Raw genomic sequence first — 24,748 nt, 5'->3', positions numbered from 1 at the left:
GAGCGCGCGCACGAGGGGGAATCGACGGCGACGGCCCCCGGTCGGGTGTATAAAAACCGCGGGCGGACGCCGTGGCCACGTCAAAGCTTCACCTTTCTCCGGCACACGCACACGACCTGGGAACAGCATCTCACCGTAACAGATCGCCGAGCACCGTTCTTACGCGCGCGCAGTCCTCGTCTCAACCGCTCGACACGACTTCAGCACCGTGTCCGTCCGATCAGCCGTCACGATGAACGGTCCGAAACAGTTGGTGAGTATGCCGCGCGAGTGCACGACCTTCAATCCAGACGATGCAGCCCGCGGGGTTCGCCTGAGGTTAGGCCGTACGTCCCGTTTCGAACGGGACAACTCCGGTTTTCGTGCGTTTGTCCCGTTGTCTCTCGGGCAATCTTCGGGTTACCCGTTTTCGATGGAAAATAACGATAGTAAATTCTGATTCGTCGATGAATTATTGTTTCTATTAAACTTAATTAGCGTGTTTGCATAAAAAATTATTTATAATATAAAGAGTTACTTATTAATAAGTGTATTTAACTAATCAAATTTTTTCATTCCTTACAACCGTAATGGTAGTACTTAGTAGTTTTGTTAATAATTATTGAACAAAAAAAAAAAAAAGAAAAGATTTTTATAATCAAGATGATGAAGATTCTTTTATTTTGTCCCGCTTTGCCCAGAAAAATATATATGGTCTTAGGTTTACCGAACATTTTCGTCTCTCGTGTGACCGGCCGTCAGCCTCCGGTACTGTGTTTGTGCATTGTACACGTCGATAGACCGAAACCGGATCAGGGTAGAAGAGAAAAATCCCCCGCGAAGATGAGTTTCATGTGTTTGCCCACCCAAAATCTGTGATCGTTCGAAATGTATCGTTTCGATATTCTCGGTTATCGTCAAGTCTCTTCGTACCCTTCTCGGACGTAACCCGGTCGTTTCTAAAATATTTCGATCATCCGTATCCTCGCCCTAGTGCAAGTTTCGCACGTCGTTTCGGACGCTGGGGGTACTAGACGCCATTACTACCCCGCGGAAACGCGTAGTTACGTGAATGCACGTAAAATCACTTTCACGAGGTATTCATTGTATGAGGATAGTTATCTGATGCGGCTGGCGAAAACTGTACCGATCCGAAGTATCGATTTTGTTTGAAACGAACAATTCAACATACCCGTGGACGAGTATTTCTTTTGCGTCACTATAATTGGTTTGTATTTTTATTTCTCCAAACACGCTTCGGAACTACTTTGGAATAAGTGCCAAGACGCATGTAACTTTTCTCAAAAGGATCGCTCGGGTCACGAGGCGCGAAGATCACGCTTTATGAGCGGTGACGTCGACAACGGTTTCGAAAACAACCGCCATGCGACACCAGAGATTAGCATTTACGTTTCGAGCGCGAATGAATTATTCAATTATCGTTCTCGGAACGTATGTTTTCGTGCTTATTCGACGCTTACCCGTATACCTGTAATACTTACCCACTGAACAAATAAGTAAATAAATCAACAGTGTATACTTATGTAGTTCAATACCTTGAGTATCAAATAAAAATATTTTTAATATATTAGTGATATTTTACAAGTATATAAGGTAGTATTATTATAAATAAGGTCTTCTGATTCACGTCTTACAATTTTTAACTAAAATAAATTTCTCATTCAAAAATGATGTGGTCTTTTTTATTTTTCGTAGTAAGCTGAGCTGAGCAATTCAGATCATAAATTATAATCTGCAGTTATGAACAGCACGAAATATGGCATAATAATGAAATATGACGTGATTTTTTAATTTTGTAGAACCGATCATTTTTAGTGTTAAATTTTAAACACTCGAGTACATCAACGTTGGTTCGGTTCAGATCCATGCACTTGTTACATTGTTTTTTTTTATTAAAACTGGGCAAATAACCATAATTAACTTTAACGATCAACAGGTATTTTTAGCCGCGGTGTTGCTGTACGGGCGACAGTCGATCGCCTGGCCCGTGTACCAGGAGGAACACTACGAAGGACTTCACGAGCACCACCACGGTCTACCGCCGGCCACGTCTTACGCCACCATATCCACGACACACGTCAACGTGCAGCACCCGCCGGCGGCGCCCACCAAGTACGCGACCCCGTACAAAGTTAGTGCATCACACACACACACACACACACACACACACAATACTATTGTCGTAGGCACGTGGTCGTTATGCGTTCGCAACGGTAAACGCACCGTCGTACGGATACCGCGGGTCAGACGCGTGCACGCTAAGACGAAGTAAACGGGCCCGAGGGAGTTGGCCCATTAGGAAGTAATAATAATGTAACACAAATGGAGTGTTCGCGTAGCGCGTGCACGGTGTGTACGGCTAGGGAACGCGACGCCTTTCTCCTGCGCGACGCGTTGCGTAAGTCCGCGCGGGGTACCGTCGAATCGTTAAACCCGCCGTTGTGTTACGTTTTTTTTTTTTTTTTTTTTCTTATTATTATTATCTCTTAACGTGTGTGTTCACTTTCCAATTTTGGATGCCCGCCCCGGTTCTCCTGCACGAGCAGTCGCATGTTCTTATTACACACATATTATTCGGTGTTATGTACGCGGCGGTTCGGTAACCGGGGAACTCTCCTTCGCGCCGGCATCTCGTTACGATGATTCGTACGGTTATCTCGTGATCACCACCGATCCGGGTGTCACCCGCGACACGTGGGCGCCTCGGATTTTATCACTGCCCGCAGCAAAACCGTATCGGTCGACGTTATCCGATTGGGTTTTTTTTTCTTTGTTCACCTTTGTCACCGGAAATCCGGATCCGTTTTGCTGTTCTCGATCTTTTTCCTTCGATCGTTTTCATACTGTTGAATACGCACACGCGCGGCCGTTATCCGAACGTCGTACACGTGTTTCACGTGTTACGTAAAAACGATATCGTCGAGATCAGTTTTCAGATCCGCAACCGCGATCGCTAACGTGAGGATCGGAACGGAACTTTCGGTTTTGCGGTAAAAGTCGCGTCCGCGGCGAACACGTTGCCCGTAACGGTTTTCCTGCGGTGTATAATTTCCTTCTACTCGCAGAATTCAAACGAATACGTGAATAATTGTTAAGCTCGCCGTACGCTTATTGTTTGCTTTTCGTTCTCGGTTCGGTTCACGTGGCGAGTCGATAACGTCCACGACAACGTGCTTTCCATGATAATAAATCAAACGCACGGAAAAAAACGAACCCCGACTTGAAGTGCGTGTACGTTTGTTTCTAATGAAAATAATCACTCGTAAAAACCAAATGCATCATGTATACGAATTGGATTTACGGTGTATCGTTCGCGTCCACGTAACGATTGAAAATATGACTGCTTTTGTATTTAGTACTCAAATGGTCTGTTTTATCGAAATATATCTAATCTAACAACGGAAAAATGTAGCGGAAACCTATCGGTTAGAAAACCAATATCGCAGTACGTTAAACGAATCGTCATCGTAAAGGTGCGGGTTTTGCTGTAATGTGCGAACAAAGGCAAATTAAAAAAAAAAAAAAAAGGTGCGGGTTTTGAACAGTGACATCATCGGAAAATGTTAACATTTTTTCGTGGGTGCTTAAGGGGGACGCGTTCCGATCGCAATCACCGATTAAAACAGTGGCGTATTTAGAAACTTATTTAGGGGGGGGGGAGCGTGTCATACCTAAAAGTGAAATCATTTTATAAATGATTATAAAATGTTCTTTATCAACTTATTGTTTAAAAACTAAATAATAATATTAATAATAACTAAATTAAACGTATAATTGTATTCAATGGCGTGGCGAACATAACAATTTTCAGAGGCAAGTACAATTTGTCGACACCCACCCACAAGGCCGTATCCTGGGAAGGGTTCCGGGGTGTCTGGACTCCCCGAAATTTTTTCAATATTTTACGAATGTTTAAAATACTAATTTATTTTTAATACCAACATAAATATTTTCAGTCAAAAATGACTTAAGCTCCAATTAATTATTGACTGCTCTACATTTTATATCATATTATCATATGAAAATAATTTTAATAAAAGAAGATTAAATCTTTTTCTGTCTTATTTTTAACCAAACATCAAAAGTTAAAACCTTAATTCAATAAAATTACAATATACATGTTTTGGACCCCTTCCGAAGAAAATTTTTAGATACGGCCTTGCCCAACCACCCCCCAAAAAACTGATAGGAAACTGCCTCTCAATTACCCATATCGCCACGCCACTGATCGTATTAATCGTATTTTATATTAGTTTATGTTGCGCATAGATGCATAATGCATGCTGACAACTGACAAGACGTGACAGTCACGGTCTAAAATATTCTTATCGACCAATAATTTCCCCACATCAGATTATTTATATACCATGTGTGTATGAGTGCCGTGCGGTCGATTGTTATTATTATTATCCGATTACAATTTAATTATTAGCGATATTAATATTTGTATATATATATATATTCATTATACTTTAATACTTTATTGAATAAATAAATTAAAATTATTATATTACTGATATATTTGACGTTGTCAATTTTTTTTGTTTGGGAAGGAGGTGAAACCCCCTCCCCCATAAATACGCCACTGGATTAAAATATTAAAAAACCGTGCGAGCGTGATTTACCGCGGCGGCGCGACATGTTGCAATGGGGTTTTATACAGTGTCACGAAATATTTTTGGTTGCGCACAACCCAAATGTACTGACATTTGGTCCCGTGGGCCTTTGTTTTTCGCAGTACGAATATCTGACGCAGCCGCAGATGACGTACAAGTACATATCGTTGCCGTCCGCCGTGGCCCTGCAGCAGTCCGGTAAGTTCGAAGAGCCGTCCACCACGGGTTACAAGTACCTGGCCGCGTCGCCCACGTACAAGTACGTGCAGCCGCCCGCGGTGACCACCGAACCGGAGGCTGCCGAGGAGCCGACCAACTCGCTCAAGTACGCGCTCAAGTTCGAACAGAACTCGTTCAAACAGGAACAGCAGCAACAGCAACAGCAGCAGCAGCAGCAGGAGTACGAACAGCCGGCCGTGCAGTACAAGTACATCGCGGTGCCGTCGTACAAGTACGTGCAACAGGCCACGGTGCCCGAGTACGGCCATCACCAGCTACAGGCCGCGGCCTTGGCTTACGATTACACCGACGACAAACAATAGAACTGACGACGACGCCGACCTAACCACCGGCCGTCGACATTTCGAATGCGATACATCCACGGCTCGAGCTCACCTCGGTTCACGTACACCGTTGCATCACCGACACGGTAGATTATAATTTTAAGTCGCCGCCGTCGACAGTGACCAATTTCCACCTCCTCCTCCCCCCCCCCCCCCCCCCCCCCCCCCTCCCCACTGTAAGTCTTAACGTTTATCGATGTTTATATTTTGTCTGACTAAACACACTTCGAACGTCTGTTTTTTTCCATAACTGTTTTGTCACTCTCCATTTTCCCACCCCCTCTTTCTTTCTTTATTACCGACTGCTTTTTTTTTCTTCTGAAAGCAGTGTCGTCACTCATTCTTGGCTGATAGCATTTTATACATCTTTATATCATAATATACTTGTTCTCACGTCATGTATAATATTATGCGTCCCTATTTATAATATGGGACATATCGTGTAATAGTGATTTAGCGCGTTTTTCATAATACGATTACACTTTTAAATAAATAATTATTATTAAAATTATTATTATTATTATTATTATTTTGTACATGTTAAATAATAAAATATGCAAGAAACATAAATTTGTATTTGTCCGTCAATGATATTATGTTTAATTATAAGGCTGTGCATTTAGAACAACGAAACGTTCTAAAAAAAAAAAAAAACCGGTATCTCGGTCAACTCATGCAACTATTCAATTTTTTAACATATTGATTATTAATTAAAATATTATATGCAAATTTCTTTTAAAATCATGTAATATAGTTATTTTACTACATAATCAATTCATTTCATTCGTTGGTGTTTAAGCCTTGGGCGAACATTTAGAATTTAGATAAGAATTTTAATTATTCGATATTTTTTTTCTTCTTATAAAAAAGTTAGGAAACTATTTTACAATTTTTTCCCACGCATAATTGAATTTGAATGAAATTTATAAACATTATTGATTCAACTTCTTATCAATTAAAGCATTTAGTTTTACTATAACAATACACATGTTAATAATGTCAATTTTTTGTATAATACAAAGTTCAAGAATAAGAATATATGTGTGTTGTGAAAACAATATTATTTTATATAAATGCACAAAATATAAATACAAGTGGAGGCTGAATGAATTTTTGTACTTTGATTTAAGATGTAATAAATATATTACATGTCTATGACAGAACAATCATAAAATAGACTAAAAATAATTTTTTAATAGTTTCTGTGAAATATAGTTATTTAACGTGTTGAGACTTCAATAATTCATAATAATGTGAAATAAACATAAAACAACAAAAAACACTGCACATATATAATTATTTTTAATAAGACAATAAATTATCTCACGTTATTTATCATGCATTTTATCAACATTTTATTATAAAAATTAAAGTAGTTTGATATAAGATTTTCAAGTGCTGAGGAAACTAATTTATAGATCAATTTTAAAGTTGTAATACATTTATTTGCTATAAATTATTACTTGCAGTTTTTTTTTTTTTTGAGTATTTATTGGCGTTGGGCGATTTTCTTCTTTGTATTGCCAATATAAGTAATTAACTACATTTTCATTATTCAATGAAACTTGTGGTTTTCACGAATAGATATAATAATTAAAATTTATGTGGTTTATATCAATGACCCTATTTTTCTTTTTGTTAATTTAACCTTAAATCGTTACTTTATGACAATTTGACATTCGTAAAGGAAAAAAATTCTGAAAAATGAAAACACGAGTGTCAAAACCTTCATATTGTACAATATTAGAACCTTAATGGAATATTTTAACATTGATGTGACTAATTCAATCGACACACATTTTAACCTTTTTTGATTGTTAATTTCTTATTTTATAAGTTTTAAAGATTTTTAATCATTACCGTTAAAAATATATGCGGCCCTTGTAAGTCATTTTTAAAGTTATTATTTGGTATTTTCTAGGATTCTAATGAAGACCGTTGTTTTAGGTTATTTATATGGGTGTGTATACACTGACGTACTGTACGAAAACATCCAGCAAAATAATAATTTAAGTTTCCATTTTACTGGTATAGTAGTGGCCTAGAATCTTCAATTAGATTTTATTTTATTTAACTGTAATTAAAATTTATTTTTAATAAACATTTTTTTAAATCATAAGTAATTTCATATTTCAAATTCAAGTTGAGACATTTAAAATTTTTCTAAACTTCAAACCATTGTTCGAATAATTAGGCAATGTATCCAGTCTAAGAATTTCAAATAAGTTTAATAGTTAAAAACAAATATATGTTCTATATTTTTATCAATAGATTGTTCATGTAATAATATGCAACCTACTGTATTTTTGTACAATTTGATAGCATTTGCTATTAAGCATTGTATTAACATACTCCATAGATAATAAACCTGATCACTGTGGCAATGAGACCAAAAATACATAGGTAATAAAGGTTTATGTTGTTATTTGTATTGAAGTAGCTTGACGTTTAAATTATTAAGCATTAGTCATTGATAGTCGACGGGGCTTTGAAGTTACACCTAAATATTTTAATTTTGTTTATAAACCAATATTTTAATAATATTAAAATCAATTTACCATACCTATAAAGATTTCAGTCGGTAATTTTTGTAAAGCTTAAAATATCTGTGAGTGGTTAAAATAAAAAAACCAACGGAAATATGAACACCATTGTTAAATAAACAATATTCTATAGTAAAATATTTTAATGAAATAATGAGTAACATATTTTATCAACATTCAAGTAATATCATTTTGTGAAATACTTTTTCTCTATTAGATATAATTTTATTTTATCAGAAATTTTAGGACGTTCTGGGTTTTTTGAATTTTACAAAAAATTATCTGTATATAAATGAGATACTTAAAATACCTATTAACTCTAAGCGTTTTATAATTGTAAAACATGCATCAATATGTGTTGTAGTGGTATAATAATAAGAACTGATATGATAACGGTAGCTATTAGTCAAGTCCATAAAAAATAAATTTGAATACAATCTAAATAGATACCATAATTATAATCCTTGACCAAACTATAAGAGTTAACAATCTTATATTAATATGCATAATTTTATTCTAATACATAAATATTTAAAATATTTCTAAATATTGAATTAAATGTATGTGTTGACTCGAAAATATACATATGAATAAACATAAGTACGTAAACATAAAATGATCGAATGTTCATTTTACGTTCATGATAAATATTAAATTTGTGATAAAATGACATTAAAAATATTTGTTGATAGAAGTAATTCTAGATGTATAGTAATATTAATAAAGTTAAAAGTTCATAAATTATTTAGAAGAACGGTACGGTTTTACCGCATTATTATCAATATAATCGTAAATTAATAGTCGTTTAAATGTTTCAGAAATTCATATCTCGTCTTGTCGGGTGACAGTAAAATTTAACAAGAACATCTTTTTTTATAAAATGTTTAATAATATAAAAATTTAACAATGAAATAAAATTGAAAAATAAACTATACACATATTAAGATACTTCTGCAAAATATTTCACTGTAGTCATCGCGTAACGATACCCATTGCATTTGTGTTAGTTCGCGATAGATCTCATTCTTCTGATAAACTTTAACTTTATTCTGCTTAACTTGGTTTGAAAGACAGAAAATTTAAAAATTTAAAAAAGTAAAATGTTTCATCAAGAAATTTAATTTATTTTATATGCTTATATAATAAAAGAGAGTATGCTATTTTAACATTTGAAATACTACGATTGAATATTAACTAAGTCTGATCAATAATATTAATGTACTACGAGTATATATATATATTATCATACAATAAATTACTAATCATTACGTAGCTCATCATAGCAATCGAAATCTGGAAAGGAATTACTAATTTCGATTAATAATAGATATTAGATTTAATTATTAATATTATTAATAATAAATATTGAGAAAATTATAGATTTATTGATAATTTTTCATCTTGTGATTTATAATTATTGACTTAAATTTTTGATGATACAATCAACAAATAAATATTTATTAACATTCATTATTTTGTACTCAACTATTAATCGTACTAGAATACATAATAACATATTTTCTACAAGTTTGTATACAAATTTACTTACCTTACAAATTTCCTGCAGTACCATATATGTTACTATCGTACTCAGTGCCAGAGCAAGCGTCGGGGTGAATGGGCATGTGCCCCGGGCCCCGCGATTTTGGTTCCCCGTTATTCATAGTGCTCCCACCTGAATGAAACCAAAAAAAAAAAAAAATTTACCCAAAACATACTCACAACATATTATCCAAAATACTCAAGTATCACAAGAAATTTTACTTAATTTCTACCAGATTATTTTCGTTAGATACGTTGAAAATAAAATGTTTGTTAAAACTAAAATGTTCAACGTTTTTATCTTCATTATCGGTTTATTGCATATTCGTATTTTATGTAGCCACTAATATGTATATATAGTATTAATACTAATACTTTGCTACTTTCTACAAAATATATAAATAAATTCGATTCGATCAAATAAATACATTTAATAAAGTTTTTGGATTTTTGTATGATGTTGAAAAACTTTGTCGTGTCCCTAATTTAGAAATTTTAAATTTTTGCAAAGATTTGGAAATACGTTTGTCAGAGAATGATAAAAAATATATAAATGGTTATGATTTATAAGAAGAAATATTAATTTTCTGCCATTTAATTGATAAAAATACTACAACACTTCAAGTACTATCTGAAATAAAAAAAAATGAATACATTTCCCAACTTGAATATTGCATTTCGAATTATATTAACAATTCCTATTACGTCTTCTGGAGCAAAGATAACATAATCTAAATTAAAATTTATTAAAACATATTTACGAAGTACCATGTCACAACAGAAAACTTACTAGACTTGCTACAATTTGCATAGAAAAAGAATTTTCAGAAAAACTAAATTATGAAGATATTATAAGTGACTTTCCATCCTAAAAAGCTAGAAAAATTAAAGAATTATAATTCATAATTGACAATATTTTATTTTAACAATGTATTCTGTGTTTAAAATATTATAAATTGTTTAGTACACATTTTTTTTTTAAACTTTTTTTTTAAATTAAAGTTATTATTTTCGTATTAGTCATTATACATTTATTTATTAGAAGTAATTATTAATAATATTTGTATTTTGAGTTTTTACAATAATGGTTAAAATAATCAGTTTATTTTTTATGCAAATAATATAATACCTAACTATTGTGCAGTAGTTGTTAGTTTAAAAATCGATGGACAAAATTATATTTTGAATTAAATCTATAATTAATTTAGAATGGCGATGTAATGTATAAAATACGAATGAGGGTCCCACATTTTTTATTTGCCTTGGGGCCCGCAAAACTTTGCTCCGGCACTGATCGTACTACTTATTTTTAATAAAAAAATTCTTAAATTAAACACTAATATAAATCATTGAAACTATAAGTATTTTGTTTAGAATAAAAATTATATTATACTGTAGTTATGTATTCATGTCACATGGAATTTAAAAAAAAACATTTTAACTAAGACAACTAAATAAATGCATTGTATATAAACTGAAAAATTGGTTTTCGCTTTATAACAAAACCTGTAGCATTATAGGAGATAAATCAATAATAAAGAAATACGATATAACTTGTTCATCTAAGATATGAAACACGTGTTTTATTTTTTCAAAAATGTTTAAAATGTCGAAGATATTCTACATCCTTTTGGACAGTTAATACTATTAGGCTTATTGTTTTCTTACATCATTGTTATCTCTGCAATGAGAATAGTTTTAAATTATAGATAGTAATAATACGTAAATTTAGTAAAATTGAATAATTCAAATTTACTAATTGTCCAAACAGAATATAGTTGTTCGATTAGTATAGTAAAAAATAAGAAATAAATAAATATCTTATCAAGTTTTATTTAAAGTTCAGTAGTCATGTTGAAATTGTCAAAACTTGAAAATGTCTCGTCTGTAACTAAATATTTGTGATTTAGTAAATAAAATAAAAAAATATAAATAAGTAAATAAACGATAACAATTTGAAACTTCTTAAAAATGTTATTAGAATTACGTGTCAACATATTATTTTTGTAGAATTTCATTTAATTTACGAGCATTCAAATTTCTAATCAACCTTGGATTTATTCAAGGGCTCTACAACACAATGACTCTCAGTTGCAATGAGTCGTATTCAGTCGTCCACATTCATTCGATCTAAACACTTAATAATTATAGCTTAGAAAAATAACCTATTGCTGAATTTTTTTATTTGGCTTCAATTATGGGTAAGTAATAATTCAATTTAAAATTAAATTCATAATACTTTAGTAAAGATTTCAATACTTTGAAAATCTTATCATTGTTACTACACAAGTACCAAATTAAACAAATGTATGCATGTATTATAATATTCTTTAAACCCTTAATTCTTTGGGTGTCAATGTATTAAATAATAAATACCCAAATTAGTATATGACATGATTATAAAGTTCCCTATCCTATTGCAGATAACAATAAACCTTCTTAATACACTAGATATTGGATACGAAATATTAATAATTGAATATTATATTATAAAATAAAAATTAAGTATAGTTAATAAAATAATAAAAATAAATAATTATTAAATTGTTAATTTTAGTAAATGAATAGTGTACATATAGAAATAAATAACTAAAAATATGATTAGCCTGGAGTATTATTATATTTGTATGATGATGATGATGATTTTTTAATTCAAAACCGGTTGTACTTTAAAAATATAATAATAATTCAGGCTAAGCTTTTATTATTCTATTTATTTATTTCTATACATAAACTGTTTGTTTATTTTTTTATACATCGAGCATAATTAATTTGTGTTTAATTTTAATTGTATATTTATTATTATGTCCAATTTTTAAAATTATTTTTTTCGTTACCATTGGCCATATTAACCGTTAATAAGTCAATACAAGAACCATAAACTAAAAATGTATTCAGTCAGTAAAAAAAGCAACAAAATGTGGACCCTTCTAGAAAATCTCAATCTTTCAATAGGCATATTCGTTTTTGTATACACGCCTGTACACGATCAATAATATTGTTTTTATCCGTTTACTTACTGCAACATATAAAGTACAAAAAGAACTAGAAACTAAACAAATAATTTCATCGATATATCACGCGCTTTTATTAATATGCTAAATGTAAACGGGTAGCTTTTTATATGCTTTTATGCATACGCCTTACGCAACACTAGTCCATATATAGTTAATTACAAATTATTTATTTTGTTGAATATAAATTTTGAATATTAGATTAATATATACATAAATATAACATTAAAACAGTTGCGTATTAGTCGATTCGATCGGTTAACTACGGTAGTATATCAATAATAGGTTTTTTTTTCTCAACTAACCACGTTAGTTGACACAATGCTCGATGGTACGACAAATACGTTATCTAATAATTTAAAAAAAAAAACATCAATGTTTTGATTTTTTCTAGATAATCCTGAATTTGTATGGGGCCTAAAATGTAATTAAAAATTAAAACTAATGTCTTAATTTAACGGTATGAATTATATAATTTTTAGTTAATAATTAAGTAGAATTAATATTATTTATTTTGGTACATTTAATAAAAATCAAAATTTTTTTATCTCTAATAAAATACATAAGCTGTAGAAATAACTTTAACATAGTTTGGAAATTTTTAATTTTTACTTGTGAAGTTCACAAAAAAAAAAAAATATTTTCCAAGTATGATTAATAAACCAAAATTAAAATATACATTTAGGGAATGAAGAATACGGCGAAAGAAAAGGAATTTCATCGTTTACAATTTCTCAAAATGGAAAGTAAGTAAAACTATTAGGTATTTTTATTATTTATTAGTTTACTACCAATTATTTTATAATAATATTAAGTTATGTTCATAAAATTACGGGCAAGGGAGCACGTGCAAACATAAATTTTATTAAATTAATTAACATTAACAAAATTAAGTGTAAAAAGATAATATTGAGTTATTTTATATCAATTTTATAATAAAATAGAATAAATTTATTTTACAAATATTTACTAATTCCTTAAGTTAAATATTCGATTATCCTTACTCTAATTTAATAATTTTTCTGTTCCGCTTTGTCATTTCACAAAAATATTTTTTTATCTATTAATTAATCACATTCTATAAACTAAACTTTTTATACAAAACAAAATTAAAACGATTCATTTACATTCCATATCGACTGATACTGGAGGAATCAAACGTGTTTAGCCTAATATCATCGATTTATTTATGAGTAAATACGCATACATCATGATATCTTTCAACATTTTTAACTAAATAATGATATGACTAATATTTTATGTCATAAATTGATAAAATCTATCTTTTTAACGTTGCTGATATCAGCAATACCTTATAGTTTTGGATCATTTTAAAAATTCGATTTACATCTCAAACGCTATATAAAAGAGCGTACAAAAAACAGAAAGAATTATTTTACTATTTAAATATTATAGATCATTTTAATGAATGTTAAGTGTTAGATTTTATATATAGTTAAAATAATTGTTTTTGTTTAGTGCAATTTCAAAAAATATTGGTAGCAAGAAAAAAATATCCATTGGTATATTAACAGTGATTGCTTTGTCTTTCACAGGAATTTACGTATATAATTACTTATGTAAGTCATGTAAATATAAACAGTAGTTAAATATTTGGTCTGCAAAAAACCTTTAAGCATTTGTAAATAATCTGAAATTAATAATTCTTTACACGCACATGTTCTACGCAAGCGTACATGATATGAATGACTATTTTTATAGAATTATTTATGTCAAGATACCAAATATTTACTCCTTATATCATATTGTATTGTTTAGTAGTTTTGCATTTAAAATTGATAAATATGATGTTTTAGATATTGAAGAAAAAATAACCGTTTGCAATACTAGATCATGTGTACAATCATGTAAGTTGTAACGGATAAGTAATAATTATAATAATTTATTACCAAACGAGTTAAGAATGTTGTAACTAATGCTTGAATATTCCTATTTAAGGATTATAATTTATATTTATTCGAAAGACTACATTCCGTATTAAACGTGTATTTGATATTTTTATTTTATTTTTTTTGTAGCTTTGGTATTAATGAATTGTATTAATGAAACCATTGATCCCTGTGAAGATTTTTATGAGTTTGCATGTGGTATGTTTGAAACTAACTACCCGACCTATCCTAATACAGATGAAAATAGCTGGACATCAATAATATCATTAAAAGTAAACTCCATAGTTAAAAGTAAGTAAAATGTATGAGTATTTCAGTACTTGGCACGTTGAAAACTCATTTCTTAACGATTTTATTAGAATTTCTCAATCAACCAAATGAAGATTATGAACCAGTAGCAATTCATAAGACTAGAATGTTTTATGAAACTTGTTTACAACATATTGGTATGTAAAAAATAGTAAAATAATTTAATATTAAGAACTTCAATAATTTATATAAATGTAACAGATCGAGATTTTACGAAATATGATTTACTGAGGGACGTATGGAAAAAAATTAATCTAGATATAAATTATCTAAACGATTCAGTTCCACTTGATATCGAAACCGTTTTAGCAAAAATACAAAAACACTTAAATATGAATATATTTTTTGATCTTGATGTTGATGATGATCCAAGAAATTCTTCATCTTATTCACTTTTAATCATTAGTAAAAATGAAGAATCAATCGACTTCCATAAAAGGTATTTCAAAATCTTATACATTTTATTAGAAATTACAATAAAAATAACATATAATATAATTTAATTTAGAATGAATAAAGAAACTAATAACGTTATTGATAATGAAGATGCGCATATATTTAGTGATACTTTCAAGTCACTGGTGGACGAATTATTAAATCGTGATCAAAAATATTCCACAAAGATTTCTATTAAAGATCTTATAAATACAACTAAAGAACTAGCTGATTTTGAGAACGAGTTTAAAAAAGTAATTTTTACAGTTCCTTATAAGATTTATAACTTTTCATTTGTAGTACAATAATCAGTTCACATATATTTTCAACAAACCTAATTAAGGAAAATATATTTTTATTTTTTAACATCTTTTAGGAATCAAACCTAAATTATATAATAATATTTATACAACTTATTAGCCTTGTAATAACTATAGAATAGTTAAAAGTACTTACTTAAAGACATGTTTCAATTAAATTTATTAATAACAAACTTAACGATACTAAGTTGGTAATTGTCTACAGTGCCCTTCCTATATTTTGTTCTGGGTCTTTAGTTTAAAATAATATCTTGACCAATATAGGCATTAAATATTTATGGTTTTATGTATTCTTGAATCCTAGATCTCGATATTTTAACATAGTCAAGATTTGTTCATAAACGAACTGTTAAAAATAAACGATTTTCGTATTCAAATAAGTGAAATGGCAGTCATTATCAGGGTCGACGAGAGGGTAGGGCAGGGAGAGCTAAAGCTCCGGAGCCCGTACCTCTGAGAGGGGCCGTCGCTCAGCTCTTTTTTATAAAATCATTTTATAATCTCATTCGCCGTAGCATAATATGCAAATTTAAATATTTTTATTGTACCTACTTACGTATGTACAAGTATTTAGAGTAGTATTATATATTAGCCAAACAAGTATAAGTAAAGAGGGCCTGTAACCGATAAGTCCTGTGGCCCTCAAAAGTTCTTACCGGCCCTGGTTATTATAATAATAATCCAAGCAATTTTCTTAACCATAATATCCAAACAAAATCTCATGTCCAAGAACGAATTGCTAATGTTTCTATATGGTGTTAAAACTACACGTGTAGGTACATAATTAATCAAAATACCTATTTAAGTAAAAATTTGTTCTTTTACTAAATAATTATAATAAACACAAATCGACAGTATATTGAATAATATATAGCGATCGATAGAGTTCTTAGATGTATCATACAATGCCTAATTTTAATTAATAATTCTTGACTACCCAAGTATCAAATTTCAAATTTTAAACTACATATAGGTTTATACACACTTTCTATGGTATCTCGACAAAAACGCGAATAATAATAACCAATAAACTGAGCGAAATTATTTTATTATTACTAATAATTAATAAACTAATTAAAATTATGACATGGAATATATTATTTTTAATTTGTAGCTATTATTTATTATTTGTAAAAATTTGTTTATTATCGTATATTATGATCACACTTTTAATGACAAATTATACGAAATACTTCTTAAATAATTAAGAATTAGAATTTTATCATAATCATGAACAATATTTTTTTAATTTTTCAGCTGAATTTTTGTTTTTTTTTTAATTATTATGAGAATTTGGAGTCTATATAATAAAATTACCTCTAATAAAATTACTTGGGAACAATTTAAACAGATAAAATTATTACGAGGAAAATATGAGATATAAATGTTATACACATTTCATCAGCAATAATTTGTAAAATCCTTATATTTTCGTTCATATGCATTCACTCTTTTTCATTTGGTCTTTTGACGTAAAACTAATTTCTATAGAATATCAGCGTATTAGATTTTTTTTTTTTTTATCATCAATATAACCAAACCGATAACAATAAATAATTTAAATAAAATTATTAAAGTTATGTATTAAACAGTAGTATTTAAATATTATGTACCTTAAAGCTTTCTTATTATTTAAATAAAAAATTCTCATTTAATTTTGTATTTAGACAATTATATTAACTACCTAAAAAAAAAATAAAAGATAACTTTGAATCAAATAATGTAGTTAAATATAAGGATTTTTTAAGCAATACCCTGTGAGTATGGGACGGAACTCGTGTATAGTCAGTGACGGTGCTAGAGTTTGCGAGGCCCTGGGCAAAATAAATGTTTGGTTTTATAATTTCTATTAATAAAATATTTCAAGTTAAGTTAAATAAGAACCGCGGTACCTTAATTATAATTTAAGGCGCGAGGCCCTGGGCTACTGCCCCTATTGCCCCCTGCCACGTGCCGTCCTGCGTATAGTCTATAAACAATAATTGGATACACCACCAAAAATTAATTTTAATTTTTAATTTGCTAATGAATTTTAAACATTAAAAATGTGATGAAGCACGTTCAATACTGTGAAATACAGTCAAAGTAAATTAAAATAATATTTGAATATGAATTTTGCATATTCATACCCATATAGATTCACATAACCATAAATTACTTATAAATATTTATAAATAAACCGTGCGTTATTATTATGCATGCTTATCATTCAATTTATTGTTTTTTTTTTTTTTTAGATTATTGCAAACATGAATCTCTCTCCGTATCAAATTCCTAAAATAATAACACTGGGAGAACTTCAAAATTTTACGGATTCAGCTGGAGAATCACTTAAAGTAAGTACTCCCCAACTAATTAAATATCAATCTTTTCTATGCTTGATGATAAAATAAACTTAATAACAAAAATATTTAGTTTAATTGGACATTATATCTGAGAGAGTTATTTCATGACACCGAACCTAAAGTATATGAACAGTTGATGTCAAAAAATCATAATGATTATGAAATTTTAATAATGGACGAAAAATATTTGGAAACAGTGTTTACGTTATTATCTCAAACTCAAACTATAATAATAAGTAAATATTTGTTTAATATACATAATATAAAATACTTATAAAACTAACATGATATATATTTAGAAATGTCAATACTAACCTATGTAATAGGAATTTTGGAAAAACGTTTTCCGGAGTATCCAGATTCTGAGTAAGTTGTAATGTCTTGCTTGCCTACGTTTTAAGAATATAATCAAGCATATTTTAAATCTTACTAATAATTTCTATTTTTATAGAAGTTGTTTTTCTCTTACTACTGAATTTTTTGGAATGGTAACCGGATATTCCATGATACATACATTAGACAACTCTTCTAAAGCAGCAGCAAGTATACTCACATTTATAATTGAAACTATAAACTAATTCAATATTGTTATTAAATTTATTTTAGTTAATCGAAATGAATGATAATATACAATGGGCTATGCGTAAAATTATTAATGAAGCGAGTTGGTTGGATGATGAATCAAAAATAGCTACATTACGAAAATTAGCCACAACAAAAACTTACTTGGGATATCCAGACGACTATCCTAACATATTAAATAATTTATATCAAAATGTAAGAACATTTAAACGATGTTTGAAAATCATTTAAACAATTTATTTTCAGGAGGGGCTTTTACGAAATTTGAATTAAGTTCATGATATTTAATTTTCTAATAGAATCATATTAAATAACTCAATTTCACCGATGTATATATAACACTATAGTTGATATATAGATGACCTGTAGACGTCATGTGGCCAACTGGTTAAATTTTTAGTTTTTCAGTTGTTGATTTGGGTAAATAATACACAAATGTCTTTAATCCTATATATAACCTAATTTTGGATAAAATACGCATAGAAAAAATTAAAATTTACAATGACAAAGGGGAAATTTACGTCATGTATAAAATATTTGCTTCTCAATGGAACAAATACTATGACGCACCAGATTTATAGTATTACTATCTATACTTCTATTATTCAATATTACGTTTCAGTTAAATATTACAGATAATCATTTAGAGAACTTGATATCGATTTCCAACTTTAACGCGAAGAACAAGTGGAACAGTCTGGTAAACAAAAGAGATTGGAAAAACATAGAGTAAGTATTTTATCCAAATAAAAAAAATCAAATTTTACCGGTAATCGATTAATTTCAACCGCAATTGAAGGTGGGGTATGGCTCCGAACGAAGTAAACGCATACAACGACAATTCGATGAACGCTATTTGTAAGTTGGAATATAGTACTCTATATACTACGGTTTTCGAAACCAGTTCAATCGATTAATTCGAGTGTACCTTGTGACTGTCCGAATTTAGTCATACCAGCGGCATCCTTACAGGCACCGTTTTACTTCAACGGCATACAGTGAGTATACACACGCGTACTACACGCGTGCATCGTAATGTGTTCACCAGAATTCTATTGGAAGAATAGGGAAAAACACTCACACGCGATCGACCTCGTACTGTTTAACAGATCACTGAATTACGGATCCGTTGGTAGTACGATAGGGCACGAACTGTCGCATAGCTACGACGACACTGGTAGGCTGTACAACGAACTCGGCAACGTAGTCCCATGGTGGACCAACAAGAGCCACGAAGAGTACACGAAAAGAACCCGGTGCCTGGTGGATCGTTACAACGACGTTAAGATTGTCAATAATCGCAATAACACCATTGTAGTACGTTATAATAGCTGTGAAATCGCGCGCGCGCGCGCGCGTGTGTGTGTGTGTGTGTGTGTGTGTGTGTGTGTGTGTGTGTGTGTGCGTGTGTATGAACAGTGTTATTCAATTCTACATGTTATGTTGGCAGTTTAATGGTAATGTAACGTTGGACGAGAACATAGCCGACATAACCGGACTGAAAGAAGCATATTTTGCTTATCAGCGTTTTTTAGATATTCACGGACAAGAGCCTAGATTACCGGGTTTGGAACAATACAATCAAGAGCAAATTTTTTTCTTAGGATATGCAAATGTGAGTACAATACAAGTAAACACATACCCTGTGACGTGAAAACATAATCGTTTAACTATTCAATTTAAACGCATGTCCAGGTTAGGTTAAACGATAAAAATAGGTATTTTCAATGCTATATACACGTTCGAGCAGTGATGCCAAAGTCCATGCTCATGTACGGCAATCGCCATACATAAACCATTTTCTTTTGGGGGTAGGTACCCCGGGACCGGGACATTAAGTATAGTTGAAACCTTTGAAAGAATATTCTTTAAGAAAATATTAAATATTAGGTTAAGGAAACAAGTTATAATTGGTATCCTTCTAATATCTGATAAGTATAATCAGTAAATAAGGATAAATTATTTATATTTAGTAGAACATTTATAAATTCTCTGTTGGTGGGTTAATGGGTGAGTAGGTGATTAGGTGACTCGCAATACGCATAAATATAGGTTTCGGCGCCACTGCGTTCGAGTGAACATTATACCGTCAGTACTTGGTCGATTTAAACAATTTTTACATCCATTAGCGTAAGCAAACTTAAAATATTTGTACTATGATAATTTATTAACTTTTTATCATTACGTGATCTATAATATTGTTGGTTATTTAAAGCTGCTTCTCATTAACTCCTAAATTCAACATCTAATCATCAAACAGATTTCAACTTATTTTATTCTAACTATTATTAATCATTAACTATACTATTTAGAATTAATCATTTTAATTTAAAAAAATAAATGAAAGGACATTAAAACGACACTCTATTAAGCATAGTTTTGAAGAATTTTACAAAAAAACTACATGAACTAGCAATAAAAAAAAAATAAAAAGCTATACAAAAGTCATTTTATATCAGCAGATAATAATAAAAACATATATATTTTTTGTATTTCTAAATTATAACTATTGAATATTAGTTCATTTATTTTAGTGATATTTGTAGGACTCCCAATAAATTAATAAGTATCAAATACAATATATGTATTTAAATGGCAAATAACATAATTATATCGAATATTTTTTATATTATTTAGTACGTTATAACTAGGATGAGAATAGTAAAATTCTTAATTAATTGATTTGTCTATAAAAATTATTATCTATATTTAGCAATACTGTCATTATGACATGGTTGGTTGGCAAGCTGGCCGACATAGTCCAAATGAGGTTCGAGTACGAGTAGTCGTATCACTTTTTCCAGAGTTCGCAAAAGCATGGTCTTGTCCACTGGGTTCCCCGATGAACCCAAACAAAGAAAGATGCCAAATATGGTAATTTGTGCAAGGTTTATATTACTTTTCTTTTAAATTTATAAATATCAACTATTTATAATTATTATTATATTATTATTCTTTAAAGTTAAATATATATTTGTTAATTTATTTTTTTAATCAAATAGTTTTTCAACATTTTGGACAGAATGCATCCATTGTAAATATAGTGCATGAGTTCATAAAAAAAAATGTTTCACTCTTTGATTTGGATGTAACGTGTTATTACTTCTTAATTGTTATAACTCTTTATTTCTTTGCCTTTTTATAATTTAATTTGTTTTTTATTTTTAAATTTTAACATTGAACTTTAACATTGAACATTGAATTTTTATTTTCGTTGCATATTGATACCAACTCACAGTAAGAAAACTTTGCTAATGGTTGGTATTAAAACTATGGACTTTGGTTCATATTACTTTAATGTTACACGTATTTATCAATATTTAACTGCTAATAATAATAATAAAGAAGGCGAAACTTCTTGGTCTTATGAGCCTCTACGATAAGGTGAGATATAGCAATGGGTAAATAGATGATTTTCGTATTGGTATTTTAAACTTGAAACTAATGTACTATTGCTTGCGAAAAAATGATTCTCAATCATAAAGATCGATTGTATAAGTTCATATTTCTAATGATAGTTAATATAGTAAAAGAACCGAATTTCTTATTAAAGTAGGTAAAATCGTAAAATTACCTCCTTCAGTAAACCAACTAAAACCAATTTCCTACATTTTACTTTTTATTTGGTGATAATCGAAGTAATCCTAGAAGAATTACTCCAATGTATACTATACATGTATAATAAACATTTTAAATATTACGGGTAATATCCGAAAACGTGTAGAGCCCATATTAACCGGATAATATACACATTATCCATATGAATAGTATTAGCGTTATACTAAAACGTATACATTATTCACCTCAAATACGTACATCATCTAATCAATTTATATATTATTCAATGCGCTGTGGAAAATTGATTACAATTATTTATTAGTAACAATAACTGGTGAGAAAAATCAAATCTAACTTATTTAATTGCAACTTAAATTATTATTTTTAATATCAAATAAAATGTTATTTTACTTATTGTATCTATAATATACACAAAATAGCAAATATTTTACTACTACTAATATAAATTTAAATACATTCTACAAGTGTTAAGTTTTTACGACAATCATAATTTACTATAATATGTTACATATGTAAAATATTTTTTCTTAACATTTATCCTTAATTTTTAAAATTTTTAATTTATATTTATTGAGTATTGACTAATAATAACGATTACCACCTACATTAATTTTAAAATATAGTTTATGTTTCAATAATATTGCAGTACTGAGTAGTATACTAATATATTAGATGTATTTTCATAAAATTAGACTTAAAAATGTACAATAAATACATTTTATTTTTATCTAAATAAATTTTTTTCGTATTATCTTCATCTTTATCTAGATAAAAAAGTATTTATCTGATTACAATATTTTTCAGGACATGTTTTATAAATATTTTTTCTTCGTCCATATGTACAAGTAGTGTTTACATTACCCGAGAAATATAAACATTATCCGTAATTTGTACTTCATCCCTAACATATATACCGAAAAATTCATCACATATTTTTATATAAATAATATACGTACTTATATAGATTTAACGGCAGACACAATTATCGTATCGCAGGAAAATGTATTTTATTTTATTTTTATAATTATACGGGCAGAAGCCCTTTTCACAAATAATATTTGAACATAGTAAAGTAATGTAACATTAAATGAACTATTTAACAATAAAATACATATAAATCAATTATTAAGCGCAAAATTGGAATCAACATTGGCATTGGCCATAAGGCACCTAAGTGGCTAATTTTTGTGTAGTTAGTTAGGTAATAGGGAATAAAGATAGGAGTATTATTTATAGTTGTCCGCTTAAGTACTTTGAAACATATAAGAGACATTCAGACAAGTGAATTGATGTTGCCGTTCAATAGAACATTTAAGAATTTAATTTCAGCATTGCGCCTACACTCAGCTAGTGAGGATAGGTCAAGCAGTGTTTATTGAGTGAGTAACTGACAAAGCGTAGAAACTTTCGCTGAACTCGTTCAAGCTGAAGTGAGTTACTGGTAGTATAAGGATCCAATCCTATACTATACAACCATATTCCAGAATAGGTCTAATAATATTACAGAATAAAACTTTAAGAGACACTCCTTGCTTGAAATCTTTAGCCAAATGCATAATAAAACTTAGTGTTTCAAACGATTGGCAGCAAACATAATCTATATGCAACTTAGGATCAAGATTATTACTAAATTTAAAGCCAAGATAGAGTTGAACTCACGCGATATATTTATTTCATTAATTCTATAATTGAACTCAATAGGCAGTTTTATTCTATGATATATGAAGACTTTGCACTTGAATATGTTAAGTGATTTATTAGACTATTTGGAAAACCTATTGATGTCATATTGCAGTTTTAGACAGTCGTCATTAGAGTATACATGCATAAATAGTTTGTTGTCATCAGAAAAATACAGAAAACGACAATGGTTCAAAACTTTATAATCATAGTTTATAAATATAGAAAATAAAATTGACCTATAATAATAAAAGTGACCTCCCTAACGGACACCAGAAGAAGCTAAAAATATATTAGATTTGATGCCGAATACCTTAACCCATTGATATCGGTCACTGAGATAGGATCTAATCCAGGATAGTAGTGGTTCACCAAAACCATATTATTTGAGAACTAGAATAAGGGTCATACGATCCACTGAGTCAAAAGCTTTACTGAAGTCATTAGATATTAAATCTACATGTGATTGGTTTTGGAAAGCATTTAAAATGTAGTTGAAAAATATAAGATTACAGATGGAAGCTGAACAACCTGGACAAAAATTTGTCACTAAAATTGTCACTAAAAGAATGAGATATTGGACACATATATTGCGTGTATTGTTTATATCATCATAATTCGTAAAATGGTTCTACAATAGTCTTCAGTCAATATAATCAAGATACGGTTCAGTGTTCACCTTGGATATTATTATTTTCCAATTAAAGTCATCGCAAAACACGCGATAATAATATCATTAATTTATCTCGCGAGGCTAAACATATGTACTGTTAAAGTATTGTTAGTTAAAAATATAAAATATGTAAAAAGTAATATTTATATATTTAACATCAAATACAGCAAATATAGGTACACTCATCACACTGAAGTTCATCTCAAAATCTTTGGCTAACATAAGATGAATTAATATTTATTAACATGATATAATATAATATATATTTTGTTAGATGCGTTTTCACGTTCCACACGCACCCGATTTTTTTTACAAAAGTTTATGCCAGAATTTTCGAAATTTTTACCCAAAAATATTAATTGGAATATAATTGGTATTTTTAACAATACAGCTAAACAATACATGGTTTAAATTAAAATATATATTATATATATTTTATACATATAATAATATAGATATCATTCGACTAGCGTTCAAATGAACACTTCTAGAATATCTAACATTCTCGATATTCACTAAATAGGTGGTTGTTTCTTTCAAACTGTAGAAATATACATACATGTCTTTCTGTTCAGACAATTCATTTATTATATGATACTTAGATATTATTTTTAAATTAAATTAATGTCGTATAAGG

The 24,748-nt window shown here is 29.6% G+C and overlaps 2 protein-coding genes across 3 annotated transcripts; both read left to right on the top strand.

Annotated features, from left to right (window-relative positions):
• The first annotated feature begins 130 nt into the window (after positions 1 to 130).
• On the top strand, positions 131 to 5,339 carry LOC112689367 (runt-related transcription factor 2-like). Its single transcript, XM_025563056.1, has 3 exons — positions 131 to 253; positions 1,937 to 2,131; positions 4,739 to 5,339. The coding sequence occupies exons 1-3, from the start codon at positions 233 to 235 to the stop codon at positions 5,156 to 5,158; spliced, it is 636 nt and encodes a 211-aa protein (XP_025418841.1). The 5' UTR covers positions 131 to 232; the 3' UTR covers positions 5,159 to 5,339.
• A 6,036-nt stretch (positions 5,340 to 11,375) lies between these two features.
• On the top strand, positions 11,376 to 21,299 carry LOC112689420 (neprilysin-21-like). 2 transcript variants are annotated; one of them, XM_025563125.1, is made up of 19 exons: positions 11,376 to 11,465; positions 12,964 to 13,024; positions 13,758 to 13,858; positions 14,096 to 14,146; positions 14,318 to 14,479; positions 14,548 to 14,634; positions 14,699 to 14,936; positions 15,006 to 15,186; positions 17,490 to 17,588; positions 17,668 to 17,833; positions 17,897 to 17,963; positions 18,049 to 18,136; positions 18,204 to 18,374; positions 18,802 to 18,908; positions 18,979 to 19,037; positions 19,129 to 19,177; positions 19,289 to 19,496; positions 19,630 to 19,794; positions 20,893 to 21,299. In XM_025563125.1, exons 1-19 carry the CDS (start codon positions 11,462 to 11,464, stop codon positions 21,055 to 21,057), a joined length of 2,229 nt encoding a protein of 742 aa, XP_025418910.1. In that variant the 5' UTR covers positions 11,376 to 11,461; the 3' UTR covers positions 21,058 to 21,299. The 2 variants fall into 2 exon arrangements, with proteins under 2 accessions (XP_025418910.1, XP_025418911.1); XM_025563126.1 differs by lacking the exons at positions 11,376 to 11,465; positions 13,758 to 13,858 and having other exon boundaries at positions 20,893 to 21,298.
• The last annotated feature ends 3,449 nt before the right edge of the window (positions 21,300 to 24,748 follow it).

Source organism: Sipha flava, unplaced genomic scaffold (assembly GCF_003268045.1).
Source record: "Sipha flava isolate LNK unplaced genomic scaffold, YSA_version1 43_pilon_pilon, whole genome shotgun sequence".
Taxonomy (NCBI): Eukaryota; Metazoa; Arthropoda; class Insecta; order Hemiptera; family Aphididae; genus Sipha; species Sipha flava.
The sequence above is the reverse complement of the archived record's forward strand: the minus strand, read 5'-3'. Positions and strand labels throughout refer to the sequence as shown.